Below are 23,174 nucleotides of genomic sequence, written 5' to 3' on the forward strand. Positions count from 1 at the left end.
AATTAAGTGGTTCCTTATCCTTGTGTTTGTGCTGTGAGATCCCAGAGAACACTTTAGAACTATGATTCTATTATAACCTGAAGCGTAGACCAGGAAAAGATCTGAGTGACCTAGAGCCCCTGTATGCCTGACCTTGGACAAATGATTTTTTGAGACAAACTTCTAATCTGTCAGAACAAAACATTTTTAAGAATTTTTTCCCCTGATGCAGGTTTGTCTGAATACTGATGTGGCTTAACATCTGAAATAGCCCCCACAGGTGGGCAAGTCCATTGTTTCATTTTAGCTCAATCTGAACTGTGAATGAAAATTAAATTTTAGTGAAGACAATGTTTTGCAGTTCTCTTTCTCTACTCCTTCCATTTTCCACTTTTTTTGTGGATAGCACTGTTTGGTTTTGGTTTTGAACTCTCAAAATTAATCATCCTTGCCCAACTGCTTTCTGGAGACAGAACACAACCTTGAAAATGCATGGAATGTGCAGCACTGCTTGCCTGCTAAGACACTTGCCAATTTAGCATTTACCAGAGTCTGAAAATCTGACTTCTCCAGCCTGGAAGAGCCTAACAAGCTACATGATTGAATGGGGATCTTTGTGTTGCAGTCCAACTGTTTGTTGCAGAGCAGGGGGAGCTGTGGGTTTGGTCCGATGCCTAAATCCACAAGGCCTGGACAAAGACACATGGCTAGTGTGATGCTGGGTTTATTTATACGTAAATGCCTCCATGCTGCAGCTGTGAAAAAAGTACAAAGCACTAATTCAAACTTCTCATTATGGCACCTAGTGTCAAGTTACATATCCACTATTACCTTCTATATCCATCAGTAGTCGTCTAACAAAACTAGATGCTAAGAACTTCAGTATGATTAATACTTTAGGTTGAAAAAGCTGTCTGGAAAAGGATGGGTATGGTTAATCTGATACTTCATCTAGTTAAGTAGATGAGTATAAATAGTCATAACAATGTCTTCCGGCATGGTGTAGGCCAGTTATGACTTAAGCTTTAAATTGCAGTGATTCAGTAGTATCTACACTACAAAACTTTAGATGATGGAGGAGAAATTATTTTTAGATGGAATGTTTTTTTCATCAAAAACAATCAGAGCATACTTCTGACCTGAGGGTTCTTGGTGGATTCAGTAAGTTGCTTCTTTTCCGCTGTGTCCTTGTTGCCATCTTATATTAAAGAATATTAAGGATCATGTTGTCATAAAACATAATGGAACATCACTTCATTTGAACTAGTATGAAGCTGTGACTGGACTAACATTTAGATTCCTGGGTTGGTGGCTTTTCCCTTGCCTGTGGTTATAATCCTTGGCAAGTCACTTAATCTGTGTATCATACTCTCCTGAACTGGAGATAGTACTTGCCATCCTCATGTGAATGTTACATCAGCGCTTTTGAGTTTGAGAACTTTACAGAAAGTGTTAATGTGCAGGTTGTACTTACTTTTTAATGAAATCATATATGGTTAAGATACTTGCAATAGCATACTGCAGGTGCTCTTAAAATAGTGAGTAATTACATATAAAAGCAATTGCTGTGTTTTAATTGATTTTTAGCTATAAATGAACACTTTTTTTACATTTATAGGAGTGACTTGAGATCTCCGTAATTATTCTGGTTCATACTTAATTATTGCTGGTTTTATTGAATTCATTCTTCTGAAATTTTCTGGTTTATAGTGAAAACATGCCTTAGATGAACTCTTGTAAGAATTGCTGTACTGATGCCTAGAAGTATTATAAATATTGATGCATCAAGTCATTGCTTTCATAGTATACTACTGCTGTATATCTTCCTCACAGACACAAACACAAGGGGACAACTATGTTTATGATATTTTTCAGTGACATCTGGCATTCTCACAGGAAACCTGGTGCCTGCTTGTCTGTTAGGGAGAGCCACATTCATGACTCAAAGCCAAGCTGCAAAAGGGAACATTCCTGTTACTAACTATAAAGGAATGAATGTGATCAGGAGTAAGGACTTTAACTTAAACGCAAGTGTTGATATATTGAATGTTGTTCCCTGTGAATAAAAATCAAAGCTGGCCAGTTGGTGAAAGCATGGAGCTGTTGTTTCCTGATGTGTTCTCATGCATAGGAAGTCTCCTGACCTTGGGCCTTGATTCTGCAAGCATGTATACTGATCACTCATTTCAGCTTACAGAAGTATTTGCCCTAGGACAATGTGCTGTTTGACTTCTTGCAAAGCAGAAAAGATCCCATCTTCCACAAATTCTACTAAAAAATATGTAGCTTGTGTTCAACCTACCTTTGAAGTCCTGAACTAGTAATGGGAAGCTAGATAATACAAGTCAATGAAACCTCAGTCACAGAACACTGCAGTAGTTTACATATGGAATACAGACCTCTGCATGGATTTTCAGTCTATTTCTAGAATGTTTGTATCATGAAGTTACAAAAGGGAATTAAACTAAGAATTCGTCAGTAGCATATAAATACATAACAAATGTGATATTTTCACGAAGAAGCCATTGTTTCTTGAGGTTTGCCTGAAGCTGAATGGAATGTTCTACACTTGAGATTTCTAGGCAGCAAAGCGGTATGAATCATCAGAATACTAAATGTATCAGTGTAGCAGCAGTTGCTGTTTCTTCACGTTGATAGAATAATGGAGGTCTTCTGAGTCTTCAGAACCCTTGCTTTCTTTAGCCTTATACTGAGTATCCTGTACACCAGCTGATAATCAGAAAGAAATTAATGTCTTCACACTTTTGCAGGTTCAGATTTAGTACAGCACAATATTTAACACTGAGTCTCCAGTGCTAGAAGTCCCCCAAATTATGTTTCAGTGGTGCTTGGGCCATGTGGTTAGCAGTTGATTTTTACCTAAGATTAATAAACTTCCTTTAAACTAGAGGACAGAATATAAAGGTACAGTTAAGACCAGAAAACTTAGATAGTTGGTATAAGAAGTTTAAAATGGCTTGTAGTGAGAGATTCTGGAGTAGGAGCGAAGCACAGTTTACTTGAGCAGGATGCAGGCCGTTCAACTGGTGTTCTGTATACGATCCAGGAAAACTCAGAACTTTCCCAAATTGTTGTCTGCTCTAATGCTATGCATTTTTCAAATAGGGTCTTGTTTCTTCCAGCTTAACGAATATTCAGAACAGGCATAAGAAGGGTTTCCTTATTTTGTGGTATTTGCAAGTTAGCAGCAACTGAGCTGGTGCAGAAGAAACTGGTGACATCTGTGCTATTCCCTACAATGGTTGAATAATTCATAATTCCATGTGGCATGCATTTGGTCAGACATCAAGTGCATCTTACGGGGTAGTTTCCAGTACAGACAAGAAATTGTTAAATCTAGTGTAACAGAAATTACTATTCTTTTATGTTGCCACAATAAGAAAAAGCTGTAATGTTCCTGCTTTCATAGGAGTTTACATGCATTTTTAGCTAATTCATACAAGTCACATAAGCAAACAGATAGTCATGCATAAAACGTGGTCGTAGTTGTCTTTCAAAAACCAGTGGGATGTATGGGCACTTGGAAACAAAATACTTGAAGTAAAATGGCCCCCTTTAAGTACTGTAACCTAAAAAGTACAAGGGCAAAGGCTGCTAGTGTGAAAAGTTAAACTCTCTCTAGCCAAGACAAATGTCTTCAACTGAACTGAGTCAGAGAAATTGGAAAGTGTATTAAGGTGTGTGTGAATTGTATTTCGGGGATGGGACCTTGTGCTCATCTGTAAGAGACTGCAGACTTGCTTTCTTGAAAGATAACTGACTTAATATACCAGAAACTTCAGAATTGATTGGGTAAACTGCATGACTTTGTTACATGAGTAATGCTGCAGAATGCAATGAGTCATAGGTAAAAAAAATTTACTGACACTGAAATAAAGATGACTTCAAAAAAATAAGTTAAACTGAGGTCCCATGGCTTCAGTAAAGGTAGTGAAAACACTGCAGCCTACTTCAAGCCCACTTTTTGGCCTTGGATTTTGTACTTTAAAAATGCCCGATACTAACTTAACATTAGTAAAGAACTGACTTAAAATATACTAGGTTTAAACTTGTTATAGATTTTTATATAGTGCATACATGACTTTGTACATTGGTATCATTAATTTTTCCCTTACTTTAGTTTTATGCAGCTTTTGAGTGTAAGCAGAAATAAACCAAGTGAGATTATGCTAGAGGGTGTCACATGAATGTGTTATTCCATGGTATTGTACTACTGTGAATGAATTCTGGGATGCATATGCTCTGGTATCTGAAGTTTCACTGCATGGGATTAGTACTTAAATCCAAACACATGGCAAACTCCTTAATGTTAGTTGCATCCTTGGATGGGTACATACATACTCTACCATTTCACTCTACATCTAACAACCTTGATTGTGTTTTATCAGAGCAGACTCTTAAAACAAGGTATACAAGTAAAGGTATATTTCAGTTTCATTATAAATTGCCTACCTGTGGATACTGCTTGTAGTGTGATGGGAACAGTTATTGAAGAGGAAAGTCATTCCTGTGGGAAAATTTTAGTTTAGAGTCTTCCTTTGGTAAGGAAGAGAATGACTGTTCCAGGTAAAGTATTACTAGGAGTATAAGCTCAGCAATTTGGAGACAACTATATTTACTGACAGCAAGCTACAAACCAAAACCTTCTACCCAAATATGCTTTAAGTCTGAGATTGACAAAAAGTCTAAATTCAGACTTCAGAAAACTAGTTAGTTTATAGATGGGACAAAAAAAAAGCACCCCTATCTGGAAATCACAGCCTTTGGATCTAGTCTGCAGTTCTTGTCAGCATAGACCAGCCTGAAGATAAAGCTTACTACTCATTGGTCATCACAGACTGAGTGCCCCATTACATGAGCTTAAGAGCTGCACTAAAAAGACTTTGAAATTATTTTTTCTCACATGTTTAGTTTTGACAGTTCTATTTATCAGTGTCAAATGAGTCTGTTGTAGACACTGCATTGACAAGACAGGTAGCAAAATAATTTAGGAAAATTGAGGGAAGCTTAAAGCATAAGGGTTTTTAAAGAAAATAAAGAACGATTATTGTAAAATAAGACAATTTACATTATAATTTTTATTTCCAAAGCCTGGATTGATATGGTAGTTCATGGCACATAAAAGAAACAGAAAAGCAAATCTAGGTAAGTTGACATGTTTAACTATTATAGACCGTATGGATTATCATGATTCTTACACCAAATACTTAAGTGCCTTAAAGTTAAGAAAACATGATGCATTGCAGCCACTTGACATAGAAAGCCTTTGCTCCGAACTCTGTGCATTCAGGTAGTGCTGCACTGAATATGCCATAGAAAAGCTGTAGAGTCCAAACATGCATTATACCTCACTAACATATTCTGACCTAGTGTTGCACACGTTATCAAACAAGCCAACTATACAGTTAGAAAATGAGACACTTATAAAGAAAAAAAATTGTATACACTAATTCAAAGGCTTCTACAGGTCAGCTCTAAAGCGTGCTGAGTAACTGGTTAAAGTGACCCATCAAAATTGGGTATTCTCCAAGCACCCTTTAATTCAGGATGTGTATTTCAATCCCTGCATGTCTCTGTAACAAGAGAAGACAGGAAATTCCTGGTGCAACAGTCAGATGAGCAAGCTTTCAGTTGGTAGGTCAGTTCCAGCTGCGCCTACCGTATTTTGCTGCAAGTATCAAGAGCAGAAACTCTGTATCAACAGTGGAAAGATTTTAGCTTCCAATATCTAGTATTTTCTAAATTTGTAAATAATTGGTTCTCTCTGAAGCTAATTCCTCCTTTTTGATACATCATTTGGTAGATAAACATGCCACAAGCACTTAACTAGCCAAAAACACTTAAAAGATTCTGGATATGTTTTTTAAAGAAATGCGTAAGAAGTAACGTGAAATAATCTTTGGTAGTGTTTAAAAATCAAGCTAGCATATATTACCTGCAAATCACATTTCAGATGTAAATCTCATTGCTGCTAGTTTTTTTCTTACTGCATAATCTTTTTCTTTCTTCTAGTAAACTCCTGGTTAGTAAAAATCCTATGAAATGTTCCTCTGTAGTAATGTAAAATCCTCTGTAGTCTGGGGCAGGGGAGGAGTCCTTAGAGCTGTGTGGGATCCCCATAGATCTGGAATTCTTCAGCCATATTTTCCATGGATCATCTTCTCACACCAATACAGGAATAGTCTTTAGTTCTTACAAAATAAGAAGTGCTTGTATTTTCTGGCATAGAATGGCATGGTTGCTTGTTTCAATTATTTTCAGGGCCTGTAAAACAAAAAACACAGACATTTTATTGTTCATAGTTACCCAAATGTGTTAGTTACATGATCTTTTTTCCTCCCTCTCCTTGTCTTTTCTGTCACCACTTTATTTCTCTTCCCAGTTCATATTTTGCGTTCTCCTAATGCTGGGTGAATAGTACTTGTTAAATGTAGCGTGGTTTTCTTACTGCTTTGGAGTTTGTAAAGTACTTTAGATTTGCATGGCACCAATGAATCTTGTTGGTACCAAAACAGCTTCCACAAATGTCTGGAGTAATAAGATAAAGATCACTTGTCAGTGTTCACATGTTATCCAGCACTTCCAGAAGTTGGTCCTGTAATACTTGATAGTGAATCTTACCTCTGTGCAGTGGAGTAATGCAAAACCCATGCACCTGATGAATATTAAACAGCATGCATGCAGTATCTAGCAAATCTTTCTGAAGCACAGACCACCCACATCACATTGGCAGCTCTTGCTGAATCAGTAGGCACTATATAATGTGAAAATAGGTTATTTTGTCAAAATAGAAGCATTAGAAATTTCCAAAGCGATTCCTGTGACCTTGCTCAGATGATGATGCTTGTTTGAAAAGCCTGATTAGCAATTTACTTACGAGTACCTGCCTGACATCTTCCTCACAACAGCGATTATTACTCCTGCAAGGATTCCAACTGCAACTACGACTCCAATAATTATTCCAACCAGTGCAATTGTTTCCAGACCACCTGGAAGAGGAAATTGGGAATGTTAGGATGTTTCTCGCGGAGACCATTCATAAGAGGCTACTGATAGAACTGACACTATTCTGCTGCATCCCACTCCTTGGGGAAAGTTTCCTTATAACGTATGAACTCTGAAGTAGGTTTGGCAAGTTCAGCAGGCTTTTTTGTAGCCTGCAGGCCTGCAAATGTGCCTTTGGGCTGGAGGGTTCCATACGGATGTGGCTATGGAGACAGTAATCAGGTGAACCAGAGGAGGCAGATCAGGGAGCAGGTCATGGCTCCTCCTGAAACTTTTATTTAAGAATAGCATGGGCATAGCTAGTGGCTTCCAGAAGGGTATTGCCTGGCAGTTAAGTTCTCCCTTGTCTTTATAAGCAATTCTTCTGTTTAATACCTTTTTCAGTTTTCTCTGGTTCCTCACTCGGTCCACCTGTAAAGCCAGAAAGAATAATTACTCACTCTGCTTTGTACAGAGTTTTGCATCCCAATTTATAATGCTGTATCCAAGGAGAACTTTCATTGACTGTATCACAATGGTTTGAGGGCTGTGTAATAGGTTGTTCTTTTGATAGGAAGTGAGCAAATGCAAAGCTTGAGAGAATGAGTGCAAAGAGCTCTCTGAAGTAATAGAGAAATTAAAATGTAAGGAACTGATTGTGATCTAATATGTACTAGTGAAACTTAAGTATGATCACATTAAGATCAATAAGGATATACCTGGTATAAAATAACTATAATTAAGACAAATCAGATTTTAATTGTCTGAGACTGATTTATGCTGATAAAATTTTGCCTTGCTCTCAGTGTATTTGCTGAACTATTCTTTGCCTATTTGTAAAGGCTTTTTGTCAGTTTAAAAGTTCCTTAAGTAGTTTTTAGTGTACAGAAGATTGTACAAAATCTGTTTAGTACACTTCTCTAATTCTGGAATTGAATTTGTAGCTGAGTCCCCATCACAAACAGATGAAACACAAATGCTACTTTTAATTAATTAGAAGTATGTCATCCCAAATCTTTAGCATATCCTTTAGGGAAAGTCTGAAAATTCTGTCTAAAATTCAAATCTGCTAAACACTGCTTCTGTTATTCAATGGTAAGGCAAGACAAGAGGTCTACGCTCTCAGCAGAGACAAGCAGGCTGGGAAAGGAGATAAAAGCACGTACAATTTTTAAACAAATGTCTGATTTATCGAGGGATATGAAACTGCTGTAGAACATGGAAGCTTCAAAAAGAAGCTAGCCAAAGAAAGAAGTCTTTGCTCATAGCTGTTGTCTAGAGGTAATTAGCTTAGGCTACTTAGGGGAGAAGTAGTAAAAAATGTACATACTACAGGACTTTGTAGAAATACAGCTGCCACCAGATTTGATTTGACAATCTGTTTCAAAGCAAAGCCTATATGCTAAAAACAAACTGACTTGAAATGTGATTGACAGACTGCCATTCATGTGAATTAAGTTTATCGCTAATGTATTCTAATAGGTGAATCTGACATACTAGTGAGCCTCACAGACTTCCAGTATTTGTGGTCTGATTTTTGAGTTTGTACTTGAGGTAAAGTGCACTCTGAGCATCTGTTGGCAACAGCTACTCCTTTTTACATAAATCTGAGAAACCATTCTTCGTTTATTTAGACACCGTGCTAAATTTGCATTTAGTTACCAAAAAATTGGTCTGGAAACAAAGACCTCTTTTCTCATAACAGCTCATCTGACCATTGTAAAGTGAGATTCATTAAACTTAGGACCAGTCATTGATACTGTTACAGGACTGGAATATCGGAGCAGAAACTATGATGTTTGTGCTCTCTTACTTTTTACTGGTGTGCACAAGAGTGTACCACTAAGAACAATCCTGATCCAAAAGAGGCTATATAGAGCATGAGCCCATGTATTTGTGCCCATATGTTCTTCTGTACACCATCAGACACTAAAGCATAGGTACTCAGCAAGCTGTCTGGAAGATAGCTAAGTGGGCCTAAGGTAAACAGGTCAGAATGCACTTTATCAACCTTTTGCACCAATCTGTTGCTCACTGACTACTGTATGGACATGGGTGCAGTTTGCTTTGTGTGTGCATGACAGTAATTTGTGTCTCTCCAGGGAAGCTAAGGCAGACAACTCGGCAAAAATCGAGAGGGGAGCCAGGTTGTAACAGTTATGTTTTCTGCATTTGAGGATCTTTGAGTTGGTACAAAAAAAAGAAAATTTTTTCTGGAGAGCTGTTTGATTTTTTTTTATACTAATCATCTGAAAAGAAAGTGAAGGTTTCAGAGAGTTATTGCCTGCCTTGGGGTAGAACTGGCAGTGCACTGGTGAACAAAATGGTATAGCTGCTCATTCCTTTTGTCAGCACACATCTCTTATGAAATTAGGACGCTGAGTGTATTAAGGAGTAATTTTAAGAAATCTTACTTTTCCCTTTCAAAAATCAGCAATGTTATCTTTGAGAGCACCTTAAATTTGGTATTTGAATTTTCCAGATATTGTTTAGTAGATGGCAGTAGAACTCTGATATAAAAAAATAGAAATGAAAGATTTTTTTACCATCAACATTTTCCGTGTTAACTTCATAACCAGTAGAATTATCACTGTCTTCAGCTGAGGCAAATGCACTTTCTGTGGTCATCAGTTGTCCAAACTGCAAGAGATTTGTTACATTGTGTAGTCTTGTGGGCAACTACAAGAATTGGGGGGGAAAAGAGGGAAAAGAGAACCTCAGTATATTCAGTCTATGTGTATAAAATAAGCATTTAAATTTCTCGGTCTGTCAGGTGCCCTGTGGATGCTTTTTTAGCTATCACCTGTCATCTTTGACTTGTGTACAGTGACAAAAAAAAAACCCAAAGTAAGCTGATTTGTCTTCTCTGCTAGAGGCTTCCTAAATCAGATGACCTCTTAGTAGGACTATAGAAGGTGTAGGAGAGGACTGCGGAATATTAGACCTGCCTTTTTTGGGGTTTTTTTAACACTAGTTTGTCAGTTTGGTTTCACTGAAGCTAACAGAGACACTGAATTAGAAGAGGCAAATGGCAGTGAATAAGCAGGTTATGAATGCTTTTTGCAGTACAGAACTGCCAAAAACATTTTTAACTTTGTCACCTTCAACCTGATTGCTTACAAAGCAAAGGCATTGGAGTTAGATCTTTCTTATGTTAGAACTCAAGGTTATTCTGTATAACTTATAATGATTATTCAAAATCTAAGCCACAAGACAATACCAGGAATATGAAATCAGGGTAACTTAAAGGAACCTTTATTTCGAAAGATACTCACCAGGGTTGGTAATTCTTCAAATTCTGTGTCATTTCTGTCTCTGAAATCAATTGTTGCACTTTCTTCTCCTTCTAGAACTGAGCTTGCTGAATAAAATTTTAGAAAATGAGTTAGGATTTTACTTGGTAGTCACATGTTCTGGCTACTTTGACATCTAAATTTTGTTAAAGATGAGATCTATGTAGTGTTCAATCTCCCTGCCCCTGCACGCTTAGGTTTGAGAGAGTCTTTGGATTAACTTTGAATTCTGCTATACTCTTGTACAAAGCTGTAGGACAAAGAGCTTAAGTACACATCACTTAACCCTGGCACAACCTTGAAACACATTGGTTACTAAACACTTTGTCCAAGAAAAGATTCCCCCCTTCCCCCTCCTCATGTGGATGTGCCTACTCCAGATTGCAAGTTAAGCATTAGCTTATGCATTTGGATAAATTACTTCAAGCATCTTCCGATTTCTAAAATAGTAAGAGCTTTCTCCCATCTTTCAGCTCAGTCCCAGCTGCAACTTTTATTTTTAGAACTATCATCACCAATGTTTATGGGTGTAGCTATGGTTTAGAAAATATTCCTACACAAATCTATTCAGAGATTTTTCTGAAATTGCAAACCTTACTTACCTAAAAAATTCAAATTATGGCAACAATGTAAGGTCTCCCTTTTTATTCTAGACCTATACATGTCATCTGTGCTCTTTGGTATAACAGACATGTAAATCTTGGCCAACACAATGCTTTTTCTTTACAAATACAGTCAAACTTCATCAGTAGGAAAAATGAGATGGAACAAGGTAGAACACGAAAGATATGGATATGTGAAGATAACTGGCAGTATCAGGAAAATGTTGAAAACATAGGTATTGTTTCATAAAGTTTCAAGCTGATTCATAAAACTATGACCATACACAGTGTGATGTTATGTAGTGTGATATCTCTTGGGAGTTTCTAATTCACCATGATTATAAAGCCAGGTGAGGCTGCTTGTTATGCTGTTGCCTGTGGCATAAGAGTTCTGCTAATTCCAGATACCAGTGTTTAAATTTAAGCAAAGAGCTAATAATAGACATTGTCCTGAGCAAAAACTTCAGGCAAAAAGACCTAAAACTTCTGGAAAATTCTTTCCTGGGTTCAAATTTAGCATCTAATTTCTATTTATTTCTGCAATCAGAGCAAAAGTTTGTCCAAACATTTTCAAATCCAGTTTATACTTTTTCAGCATAATACTGAGTTATTGCAAGGAAATGTTGCAATGATAGTTGAAGGTTATGTGAGTGAGAGCTGTGTACATTCTCTTAAAGCAGAGAATTTTTAGGGGGGTTGGAGAAAACTCTGGATGCTCACAGATCACTTGCCTATGATGTATGTAAGGTAACAATTGTCAGCTACTAATAGGTTAATAATGAACAAAGAATACATATTCCCTTTTTCCTTTGCAAGATGGTTTGACACCTCTGTAATTTGGTAAATAGTAAATGGTAGATTGGTAGTGCTGTGTAGTGATCTCTTTGGGGAGGAGGACAGCTATTCACAGGAGTTATTTAAAAACAGGGATTTACTGTACCATTTGAATATTTTATGTAAGAGAAATATTCGTGACCTGTTTATTTTATTAAATCTTAACAGTGTTTCTACTAATTTAATCTGTTTCTATTTAGTGACGTAGAAACATTCTCATCTCTTCTGTGTTTGAAGTTAGACTATTTCTGAATTGTTAGACTATTTCTTATGAAAGACTTTAATACTCCTAAATGCACCCTACTTTGTGTTCTATATGATATAGAGGCATGTAAATGGAATTTTTGTTCTGTGACTGAAATTAGAAAGAATGGGCATTTTGCTCGGTATCAATCAAAACTGAAAAAAGGATAGAATTGCTTTGGATCAGCTGCACATATATCACTTGGAAATTATTTTTCTTTAATTGTGAGCTCCATTTAACTTTTGTTCACTTTTTAACTGCCCATTTTAAAGTAAAAATGGTATTTCAAATGACAAAGCCAATGCTTAATTTTGAAATGAGTAAAAAGAAAAAAATGCACCGGAATTTTAAAGGAAATTTTTTATACAGAAGATAAATTATTTGACACTGGGGAAAAAAAAAAAAATCTGTTTTTGCTTGAAACTCTCATCTAATTTCTACTGGAAACTTGCAAATATTTTTCCTTGCTCCCAAACCTCATTTTTAAATCAAACTAAAAATATTTCATCCATCTCTAGCAATGTAAGACTGAGAGCTTTGTCCCATTGCTAAGAGACTAAACACTGATCTAAACTTAGATTTCTAATTCCATGTTTACTCAAGTAAATAGAATTTTATATTTTTATACCTTTATAAGCCTGAATACAGATACACTTTCTATTTAAGAGCCAAAAGGGTGTGCAAGTAATACTTTAGGCACTAACAGATGAAGAAAGTATATTCATGTTATGCCAACATGAGGTGTAATATAGTGGCTAATTAAGCCAGCCAGTTTCCCAAAAATCACCTTATAATCCATGGAAAGACTAGGACAGGCCAGAGTAAATCATATTTCTAAGTTAGAACGTAAAAATAATGTTTTGGTCATTTTTGACTGAAATACCCCAGGTGAGCAGCCTTGAAAATTTTCTGTTGAAATAGCAGGAAGGGGGCTTGACTTTTAGGTGTGTTGATTTAGCCACCTTCTAAATATCAGGGCATTTTAAGATATGGCACTACTTTAATAGTTATTTTTTGCTTAAAGTAATGTCTCTGAAGTACAATATTGGGACTATGCTATGTAAATGTTAACTGTAAAGAAAGAAATAGCAGTAGAGCTCAACAACATGAATTGTGTATGGATCAGTTTACCTTGTAATCCCGGTCAGAACAGAAAAAAAATCCTTTATCCACTAGTTGCAAAATAAGCACGGATGGAGAAAACCAAATACCAGAGAAAAACCCCAAGTAGAAAGTGAAATAAGTTTTGTATGTTAACAACAAGCAGCTTATTCTGAGAAGCTGCTTATACCTGGTGTGGCAGTAGCTTTCAGCCCTGAGGAATTACCTGATAGTGAAAGCAGGAAAGGAAACAGTGTCACAGATCAAAGGTGTAGAGAATTAGTGAATGTCACAAAGAAACATGAAATAATTATTCTTTGTGTGATAAAGTTATTGCAGATTCTTGGCAATGAGTGACATGTAGAAAATCTATTTCAGTGCATTTGCCTTCAGTGTACAGTGATTGACAAAAGGAGGTGGCCCAGATTAATCTTGCCTAATTTTAGGTTCTTAATAAAGGTGCCTAAATAAGGTGTCTGTTTGCCCTTATATCTTTCCCTACAGACTATAAAAGGAGATACTTCCAGAAGGTAATTCAGCTCACCTGAGATTTGGGTCATCCTTGGAGGTGCTGCCTTTCCTTAACTGTAAAGGGAAACTAGAATAATATGGCTCCCCTCTTAACTTCCTACAGTGCACAGATCAAACTGATTTCTATCAGTGTGGAGGTCTTGTCCCAGCCCTGTCCAATCTGCATAATACTGCGTTCAAGCCTGAGGTCCAGTATTTGCTGGAGAATGGTCCCTGGACTGTACTTCCAGGTTTGTTTTTCTGGACTGTTAAGCAGACACTACTGAACTATACCAAAAGAAAAACTGGAAGGTAATTTGTTATCAGTGTACTGCATTCGCAGGAAGAAACATTTGATACTAGACAAGTCTTTGCCAGAGAAGCAGTAATAAACTCAAAAATATTTAAATGACATGAAACTTCTTTTCCTGTACCCAGTACAAGGCACATATGCCACTGACACCAAAGAGAATGTAAATGGGATGTAAGGGTGTATGTGCTTTAATCATTTGTTGGTTTCATCTGATGTGGGCCAAATGTAGCCAGAGCCATAGGGTTAAGTAGTGCTTCTGCGTATGTTCTTAATATTATCTTAGAGGAGGCTGTAAATAAAAACATTGCCTCACAGTGCTATGAGTGTCTCCAACTAGCACTATGGCCTCTTCTGTTTGCAGCTATACATTGCTGCAGATGTGAATTAATCATTGCATCTCTTTCTGCCAAAGTTCCAGCTGGGTGTGTTTCAGTTCAAAGTCCCCAGCTGCTATCAGGCTGCAACTTCTCACATCAGGGGAAAATTTGATGTCTTTAAAAGTTTAATACTGCTTTGAAAACATCCCATGACCCACTTAAGGGAAGATGAGCTCACTACTCATTGTTATGCATGGAGTGACAGCTTACTAGAAAAACCTCTTAGGGTTGCTTTCAAAGCACAGTGGTTGTGTTGGAAAGGAGAGTGAGTTGTAAAACTGTTGTTCATTAGCATTTCTTTCGGGTATCTCCAAAACCAACAAAGATACTTTTGAAGATTAAAAATGTTGTAGGATCTTGTTTCTTTCCCAGCAGTCTGAATAAACCCAGACACTAAGTGGGCAAAGGCAGTTGTAAGCCTGTATTTTAGCTTTGTCCTTGAAATAGGAAGGCCTCAAAATAGAATGAGTTTCCATCTCTGCGATAAAGAGACCAGTAGGTAAAAATGGCTAACCTTAAAGGATTTCCTCTAGCAAGAACTGAAATAATCTTTATTGCTCATTGCCCCCCTGTTCCTACTTAAATAACTGAAGCTGCTTTTCTTTTTTTATAACAGCTAAAAAAATTAACTAGCGGGTTAACTGTCAAAAGCTTTGATCTTAGAGATAAGATAAAATTCAAGTTTATTTTTATCTATACCATATTTTATCCTATCCAGCTGTGCTAGATAGGTGCTTTGTGGAATGCTTCTCTAGAAAAGCAAGGGAAAGAATTTAGTGGGACAGGTCACTTGGGAGATACTGCTCTTCTGTTTAAGATATTACCAAGCTAACTATCTGGAATTGACTGTTTTTCAGTATCTGCTTCCTGAACTGTTACAGACCAAGTGGTGTTGTCTGAAGAACTGTGTATGTACGTGTGTGTTAGCCATCCTGTTTTGGCCATATTTTACTCAGCATTTATGTCCTGATACAGGTATTCCCTTTCTGAGGAAGCATCCTTCACTCAGACTTTAATTTGATTGTGAGCAAAGTGAGTCTTAAAGTCAGTATCTCATTATTGGAATCTTGTTCAGTTGTAGTTCAGTGGAAACTTTTATTCATGGTGGTGGAAGTTTAACAAAAATGTATTATTTGATAAGGTATCTGCCTTTTGAATACATAAAGTCTCAGCAGCAGCCCTGTAGTTTTCAAATACAATTTTGTCTGTTATTTGGCTTCACCCTCAACTTAAACGTATTCCACAGTCAGGTCCAAAACCTACCTCATCAGCTTATTTTTCTCTGAAAGTAGTCTTCCATTATTTTTCCATAATTGCTTAAGCATTTTTGGGTATTTAAAAAAAAAAAGCATATAGGTGTGTCTTTTTTTGTGAAATGGTTTGACGCTGCCGAATGCAGGCTACAAAATTTTTTTAACTTTGAAAATTTGAGGGTTTGAAGAATAGAATATAGTGGATTATGGGTTTTGCCTTCTGGATTTTGAGCCTTTGGACAGTTAATTTTCAGACTTTAGAAAGGCAAGGAAGTGTCTTAATGAGGACTGTAATTCTCATTTGTACCTGTGGCTCCTGCAAAATTCACGACATCTGCAGTATCCATAGCCTGCCTGGGGTGACAGCATTGGCATGTTCTCTTTTTCTGTTAATTCTTTCTGGAAGTTGGAGTAATACATCATGCCACAATAAAGAAATGCCCTGGCATGTGTTTAAGTGTCTAGACTTCTTGTTGTTCAGGACAAAGTATGTACTGTCTGTGTAAAGCCTTGAAGTGCTTACTGCAGTTTCCTTATAAAAAACTGACAGCTTTGCTTTATATAATGAAGGCAGCTGGATGACAAAATACCATGAACTTTGGAAATTATCTGCCAGTTGAAAAACGGTCATGATGCACAAGGAAGGACTTAGCCTTATTTGGAGTATGACTGACTTTGTTCAGGTATTCCATGCAGCTCATGATGACAATGCTTTGCTGAATTGTCAGAAACTTTTCCGTTGGTCACCACACCCTACTACAGATGGTTTCTATTGCTGCAGCTGGCTTAGCCAAAGGAACAAAGCCAGAGTTTAAATCTACAGTGCCAAGTGGCAGAGAACCACTTGGCTGCTTCTGAAGTAAATCACGTCTTCTGAATGTTACAATAGTCTACATTGCCCATATATAGGATACCCACAGAAAAGCAAAACAAAATACATCTTAACTGGGCAGATACAGAGGAAAAATAACTGCTCTTCAAGTGCTTGCTATGTGTATATGACCCACAACCAAAGTTATGAAACAAAGCCACAAGAGGAAAAGATGGTAACTTACTAAGCTTTCTCTTATGCATGATAAAATGGGCTGCAGAGCTGTGGGCTTTAAGAAGGAAGGGACTATTTAACTCCATTATGGGATATTCCTTTAAAATATTCCTTGTAGAACTAGAAATGAGTCTTCTAAGGTTTATGCTTTTAAAAATGTTGCTGCGTCAATCTCTGATTTCTTATCTGATAAGTACACTGATCTCAGAGTTGCTATCCCATGAATGTGGGATAAAACCACTTTCTTACTGATATTTGCTGCCCCGTGACCCTGTTGCCCTGTTTGCAGTCTTACTAGCAATTTCTTTGTTTTCTCTGAGCAGTAAGGGTTTGATTGGGGCAACAAGATTGGAGTCGTGATCAAGGTCTAAGTCTCTTTTGCATCTTTCTGTAAGTGGCACCTAAAACTACAGCATTACAGTACTGCGTTTATTACTGCATGGCTGACAAGGAATGAGTGTTAGAGCTAAGACGAGGACAAAAGTACAAAATTTCATGTAGTGGATCAGCAGGTTTTATGGGGTGTGCAGCAGAAAGCAGACAACCTGTGTACAAATATTGGGATATGTAAATGCAGATGAAAGGAATTCAGAAATGACCTCTAATACAGTAATAAACTAATCTTTTCCCTGAATCGCTTCCTTCCCAAAACTCTGAGGCTATAGCTATATGCCCTTTCACAGCTGCCTTGATGAAGGTTACTAACCCCTTGTATCTGCCAGTGGAGCTGTTTGCATGATCACTTCTTAACTCATTTATTTGAAATATACATGCTAAACACTACAACTGGAAACTGGTTAGGCTTTAATTTTGTTCACACAATCATTTTTGGCTAGCTGCTTTATATTGCCACACAGCAAGCAAGATCCATTCCAATATGTTTAGTCTGACTTTCATAGTAACTAATAACATACTAGCTAATATTTGGATGGGTTTCATAGTCATAAAAACATTTTAATATGCATTTGGAATTAAGTGTGTCCCCTTTACAGGTTTAGCAGTATCTCATATACTACCCAAGCCCTCCTAAGAGAGTACGTGTTTGCCCGAAATGGTGTACACAGCTGAATTGTGCCCTCAAAGGATTATTGTGATGCAATTTATGCTGGATGTTGTAGTGTTTGTAATCAACAAATACAAAGATGGAAGAACACGAAGAAGTCATAAAGCAACATGACAATGTGCTCAGCATCACAGTTTCTATTTCCTTTGAGAGTCTTTGGCCAGGCTTCTGAGACTGAGTTGGAAGTCAATAGTAAACTTGTCTCATTTTTCTCATTTGTTTCTCTTTAAAACATCCCAACATACCTCTACTCGCAATTCTACATCGGTTTCTGAAATACTGTGTAGCAAGTTGTGCACCACACAGCCGTGTGAGCTTTGCTGCAGCATTAATTCAAACTGAGGGTATGGTATGTGCACACACAAATTGGAGAAGGCCCTTTTAGAGGCTGCCCGTCTGCAGCATGGATCTGGGATGCGGTGACTAGTAGGACCTGGCAGCATTTGGGTTCCATCCTGTAGTCCCTGACCGCATCCAGACAAAAAGCAAACAAACCAACAAAACAAATGTGCAACTGAGATGGACCATATGTTAGAGCTGGGCAAACAGTAGTCATTTGTGGTATGCATGTATGTATGGCTTGCCTCAAATGACATGAGGAGGAAACACTGCATGCTTCTGTCGGAGCTCAACAGCCTGCATGCTGTGGGCTATCCTTCCTTTACTGTTTTTTTACTATCTATTAAAAAGCTCTTTTATCTCTCTAGGTTCTCAGCTGCTTATTTTTGCAGATGACTTACAAGTACTAGATCTGGGTTAAATGCATGGGTTCAGTGGAAACTGTTGAATTACAGGAGCTGAGAATCTGGCCTCTCTGTTTCCAGTTTTCACTGTGCAGCATGAGTTAGTGAAAGGTCTGCTTGTAAGCTTTTAAATATGACTTCTTCCTTTGCTTGTAAAGCTACACAGATTCAAAAACTAACTTTTGAGGTACAGATGGGCAAGCCTCTCTGCTTTCCCAATGAAGAGGAGAAAGCAAATTTTCTGTTCTCTCTTGGTCTTTTACCAAGACACTGCAAAATACAGACTCACTAATTTGCAGACCCACTAATTGAGATCCAGCAAGATGTTTTTCTCCTTTTTGTGATGATTAAGTTTTGGGTATTGGACATGTAGAGCTAAATTCGTATCATGCTAATGTAGTTTACAAGAGGCATATATGGGGACACATGTGCAAGTGCACTCATCATTCATGATGCGGCCAGATGCAGGGTGGAAGGTTTTGTCATGTTTATTCAGTAGAAAACTGGCTTCCTTTTGGAGTCAAATGTGACTGTTAATTTTGATTGTTCATTTTATTTACCACCAGCGGTTACAGAATTTGATTTTCAAAAGAGTTTAGACTTGCATTACTTTATTGTTTAGTTTTGCCACTAACCTGGCAAGGGAGTTTAGGTAAATCAAGGTGCTTCTGAAAAAAACCTTTCTTGTGATTTTGCCAAGTCTGGTTTTTTATGATTTTGAAAAACATAGAAAAGTTTAGTCTTTCATGGTTGACTGTAAACTTCAATTTCCTTTCTTACCATATAAACACTTTTCATCTGAATTATCCTGTCCATGTGCTTACTTTTAGTCCAAAACAAATGTAAAGTAACATGACCTAGTATAAACCTGTTTAATTTTGAGACTTGCATAAGGAGTTATAAACTAGTATTTGCCTCTAGGTAAGATTTGGCACGTGGATAGTTGATACAGCTCAAGTGACATGTGGTAACTGGTTTAACAATCATGTTAATTTTTTTCATGTTATGTGACAGCCAATAGAGTAATCCCCTTCTCTGCAATGATACTTGTACCATGGGAAAAGCTTCAGATCAGGAAATGTGTTGCCTCTGTAAAGCACTCATTTGAATGCTTGTGCTTTTAATTAATTGATTAACGCTGTACCCAGAAGAGTTTTAGGCCAACTTCCATTTCAACTCATTTGGTCTGATCCCGTGTGCTAAGATTTGCCTGAGTGTTTATATGCTGAGCAGGATCACAGAAGGACAAATATATATCTGCTAATCATTCAGTAGGAAATGCTTTAGTCTAAAAATTCATCAGCTTGTATAGTGCTCAGGGCTACCTTGGTTGTAAGAAAAATAAAATACTTGGCTGTTTCAGTCAAGATTTAAACTATGAATAGATAACACAAATAGAGCATGTGTGAACGTGTGTTAAGTAGACAGTGATATAAGATTTGTTACTAGGTTTTCCTTTTGTATTTTTGCGAACTTCTGCCATTAATTTTATTTGGAAGTTCATATATGAAGAGTAAAATTAATAAGTTCATTATTTTTTCCTCTTCTACATCAGTATTGTATCTTATGCTTTTACAGCTTAGTTATGTCTTGCTTTGTGACCCAATTAAAGGAGCTTTTATCATTTCTTTTGGAAAGCACGTTGCTGACTGGGACCAAAAATTCCTGTTAAGAGTAGCACAAATCCAGGAAATTTTAACAGAAATCTTCATTCATTTTTAACTTACTGGTGTTAGATACAATTTGTATGTTCTCTATGAGCAAAGAATGTTTAAGCATTTCTGACTTCTCCCTTAAGATTCATAGGTTTTCACTGAAATGTTATTCATAGGTTGGCTGATAGTCCTGTTATTGGGTCAGTGATAACTGCTATTTTTCAATCACGTTTCTGGTTCACAGTTGTCCTGAAATAGTTTCTGCGCCTCTGGCTTTTTGTGAAGTTGCAGCAACTCAAAGACAGCAGATACTAATGAAACTACTCAAATTGTGGATCACTACCCGGAAGGGGAAAAATGCTATGCTTACAACTAGGATCAACAGTTGAATTCAATTTATTTGGCAATTCAAGGAGGAATTTGGAATCAAGAATAATCCTATTGGAAATATGCTTCCTGATCAAAACAAACCTGCTTTTCTTGATTCAATCTCAATCCAGAAAATGGAGTGCCCAAATACAACAAAAGGTTAGCTGCAGATTTATTTATGGCCTGGTCAGGGTTAAGAGGTATCAGAATATGATAAGGAGACTTTTTTGTCTAAAACCCGCAGGCCAAATTGTCTACCCCAGAGGTTCAGGTATCTGAATATACCCACTCTATCTAGTACTATACAAGCCAAAAAAAATTCTCCACCTTCACTGCTAGTGCAGTCACAGATTGCAGAAGGTGGCACTGTCATTTTGTCTGTTCTAACTTGTAATTGCTGATGGTTATCAGTAAACAGCGGTGATACACATACTGAATATTTCAGACTTGTCTATTTTCCTGGTGTATCCTTTGGAAGTTATCCTAAATGATTGGCCCCATGTGAAGAAAGTCATAAAGCCTAAACAGACACACAAGCCTTAAATACTGTAAACCACGTTCTAGATCCAGCTGTGGAGTTCAATGCAAACTATACTGGTAATAGAACAGAGGTATAATCTTGCAAGCAGGAAATATTTTGACATTTTTCTGGCTAGTAGCGTTTCAACCTGAGTGTTGCTGGACTCCCTTCTCTGAGTTGAAAGAAAATACGCTTAAAAATTCCCCAAAAGCCTTTACATGAAAGACCTTTTTTCTTATAATTCTGGTATCCTAGAAACTGCTTAAGGTAATTCTATAAAATGGTGGTGGGTTTTGCCATATTTTTAATGGCTTTAAACTTTGGTACATTTAGTATTGATGCTTTTTAAGGATAAGCTAGCTGGGTGAGCCGTAAGTGCTTATCTCAGAGAAAGCCCAGAAAGCAATATTTGGGACTTGCCTAGTGTCTCATTTTAGATTTTCTGTGAAATTTTGAAGCGTAACTCCAAGTTTTCAGCCTCATATTCCGACATACAGAACACCAAGAATTCTCATTAGAAGTTTCAAGCCAACATCTACACATACTGTATATTGATATAGCTCCATTATTTCCAGCAGAATGATACTGACTGTCACCAGGCCAAAATCAGGTCATATGTTTCAGTTAGAGTCCCCAAATCCAAGTCGGACAAGCAGATTTATGCTTTGGAAGACTAGTGGGTTGAGTTTTAGGTTATTGTTCTCAGAGCACTAGTACTTGGAACATGTTCCGTAGCAACAGTAGCTGTATTTCACCACTACAGGCATACTTTCTGTTTGCGCATACATCATAGATTAGGCACACTGCCTGATGGCCAATTCATTCATAATGAGTCAAATCCTATGCAGAAAGACTGAATTTGAATGTGATGTTCCTGGGATTAAGTACTGCGCAGGGTAATTCTGGTTTACCGTTAATAAATCAGACTGTTCTCCTTTAGCTGTAAGAAAACTTACATTTTTAGGTACAACAGATGTTGATATTGTATTTTTCTTAAAAAATTCAAAAGAAATAGTTTGCCAAATAAACTTTTTCTCAGTAGATACGTAACACTTTTCAAATCTGCCTTAGGTAGTAATTCTTCCTGTTTTAGTTTCCCTCAGTTGTATATATTGCTTATGGCTAAGTTAGTGTTAGAAAAACCCTGCAGAAGGCTTAAATTCTAAGCTGTTTTAATGCCTCTAAGTACAGAAGCTAAACTATTGAATGGAAAAATTTGTTACTTTCATAGAGAGTTTCACCACCTAAATGTCAGTTACAACTAAATTATTGCTTGCAGTCTCCTCTGCATATTTTACAGCGAAACTGAAGACGTTTCCAAGGGCTGTTGATGTAATGCCTTCCCTGACTGCTTGTACTGTTCTCCTTCTCTCACACAGACACACACAGAAAATTCTTTTCTAGTAGAGCGTAACTCAGCTCATCTGAAAACTTTTGATGTGTTTCTTTCCTGATTACAGCCATAGTAGATGCCTGATAGTAGCTTAAGAATTCAAAAGAAAACTTTATAAACAGGACAGAGCAACTATATTGCCTATGAGTAAGCACACAAACTGTTAAATTACAGGAAATGACTGGAAACAATTTTAACCGAAGTTTCTTCTTACCTTCTTCAGCAAGTGCTATGAAAGACACGCTCCCTAGAACGAAGATGAAGAATTGAACTTTAATAAACATCTTTGATCTGCTTAGAGAATAGCTTTCCAATCCTGAGACCAGATGGATTCAAATTCTGATTAATTTTTTAGAGGCAGGGGAGAATTGAGATCACAAAAAGAAATCACTGCAAAAAATAGTTTAGTATTCCAAATATTCCTTTAACTGCTGTGGTCTAAAGGGGGAAGGTTTTCCCAGATGATAAGTATACAGCTAAAGAAAACTGAGTGGTGTCGGCATTATTTTCTTTAGCCAAGGGGTGGGAGCATGCCTAAGGTGGTCCTCAAAGAAGAGCCAGGCCCGCCCTCTGCACTCTGTTTGGTCAGTACTAAAATTATGATCTCAGCCCAGGTTTAAAGTTACAGGAGCTGTTGTGGCTTTCAGAAGACTTTTATTTAGCAAAGGGGGAAAGGGTATTTAGGCAGAGCAAGGTGTTCAGGGAGTTCCCTCCCTTCTGCAAACTGTCCTTAAAAAATATTTAAGGAACAACACTAAGGACATTTTTTCCTGCTATTTCCAGCAGTGAACTGATGTTTTTTTCATTTCAAAGTGAGCCCCCATGTTTATCTGAGCAAGTGTGGTAGTGAATGTGCATTTAGGGATACTGAAATA

At 37.2% G+C, this 23,174-nt stretch overlaps 1 protein-coding gene across 5 annotated transcripts; it reads right to left on the reverse strand.

Moving 5' to 3' along the window:
- Nucleotides 1–5,055: 5,055 nt before the first annotated feature.
- Nucleotides 5,056–22,764, reverse strand: PDPN (podoplanin). Of its 5 annotated transcripts, none has more exons than XM_076356017.1 (6): nt 22,514–22,764; nt 10,260–10,345; nt 9,531–9,624; nt 7,381–7,416; nt 6,878–6,989; nt 5,056–6,264 (listed from the first exon to the last, which is right to left on the reverse strand). In XM_076356017.1, exons 1-6 carry the CDS (start codon nt 22,581–22,583, stop codon nt 6,258–6,260), a joined length of 405 nt encoding a protein of 134 aa, XP_076212132.1. In that variant the 5' UTR covers nt 22,584–22,764; the 3' UTR covers nt 5,056–6,257. The 5 variants fall into 5 exon arrangements, with proteins under 5 accessions (XP_076212132.1, XP_076212131.1, XP_076212129.1 ...); XM_076356016.1 differs by having other exon boundaries at nt 6,884–6,989; nt 9,531–9,663; XM_076356014.1 differs by having other exon boundaries at nt 9,531–9,663.
- Between the last annotated feature and the right edge of the window lie 410 nt (nt 22,765–23,174).

Source organism: Aptenodytes patagonicus, chromosome 19 (genome assembly GCF_965638725.1).
Source record: "Aptenodytes patagonicus chromosome 19, bAptPat1.pri.cur, whole genome shotgun sequence".
Classification (NCBI taxonomy): Eukaryota; Metazoa; Chordata; class Aves; order Sphenisciformes; family Spheniscidae; genus Aptenodytes; species Aptenodytes patagonicus.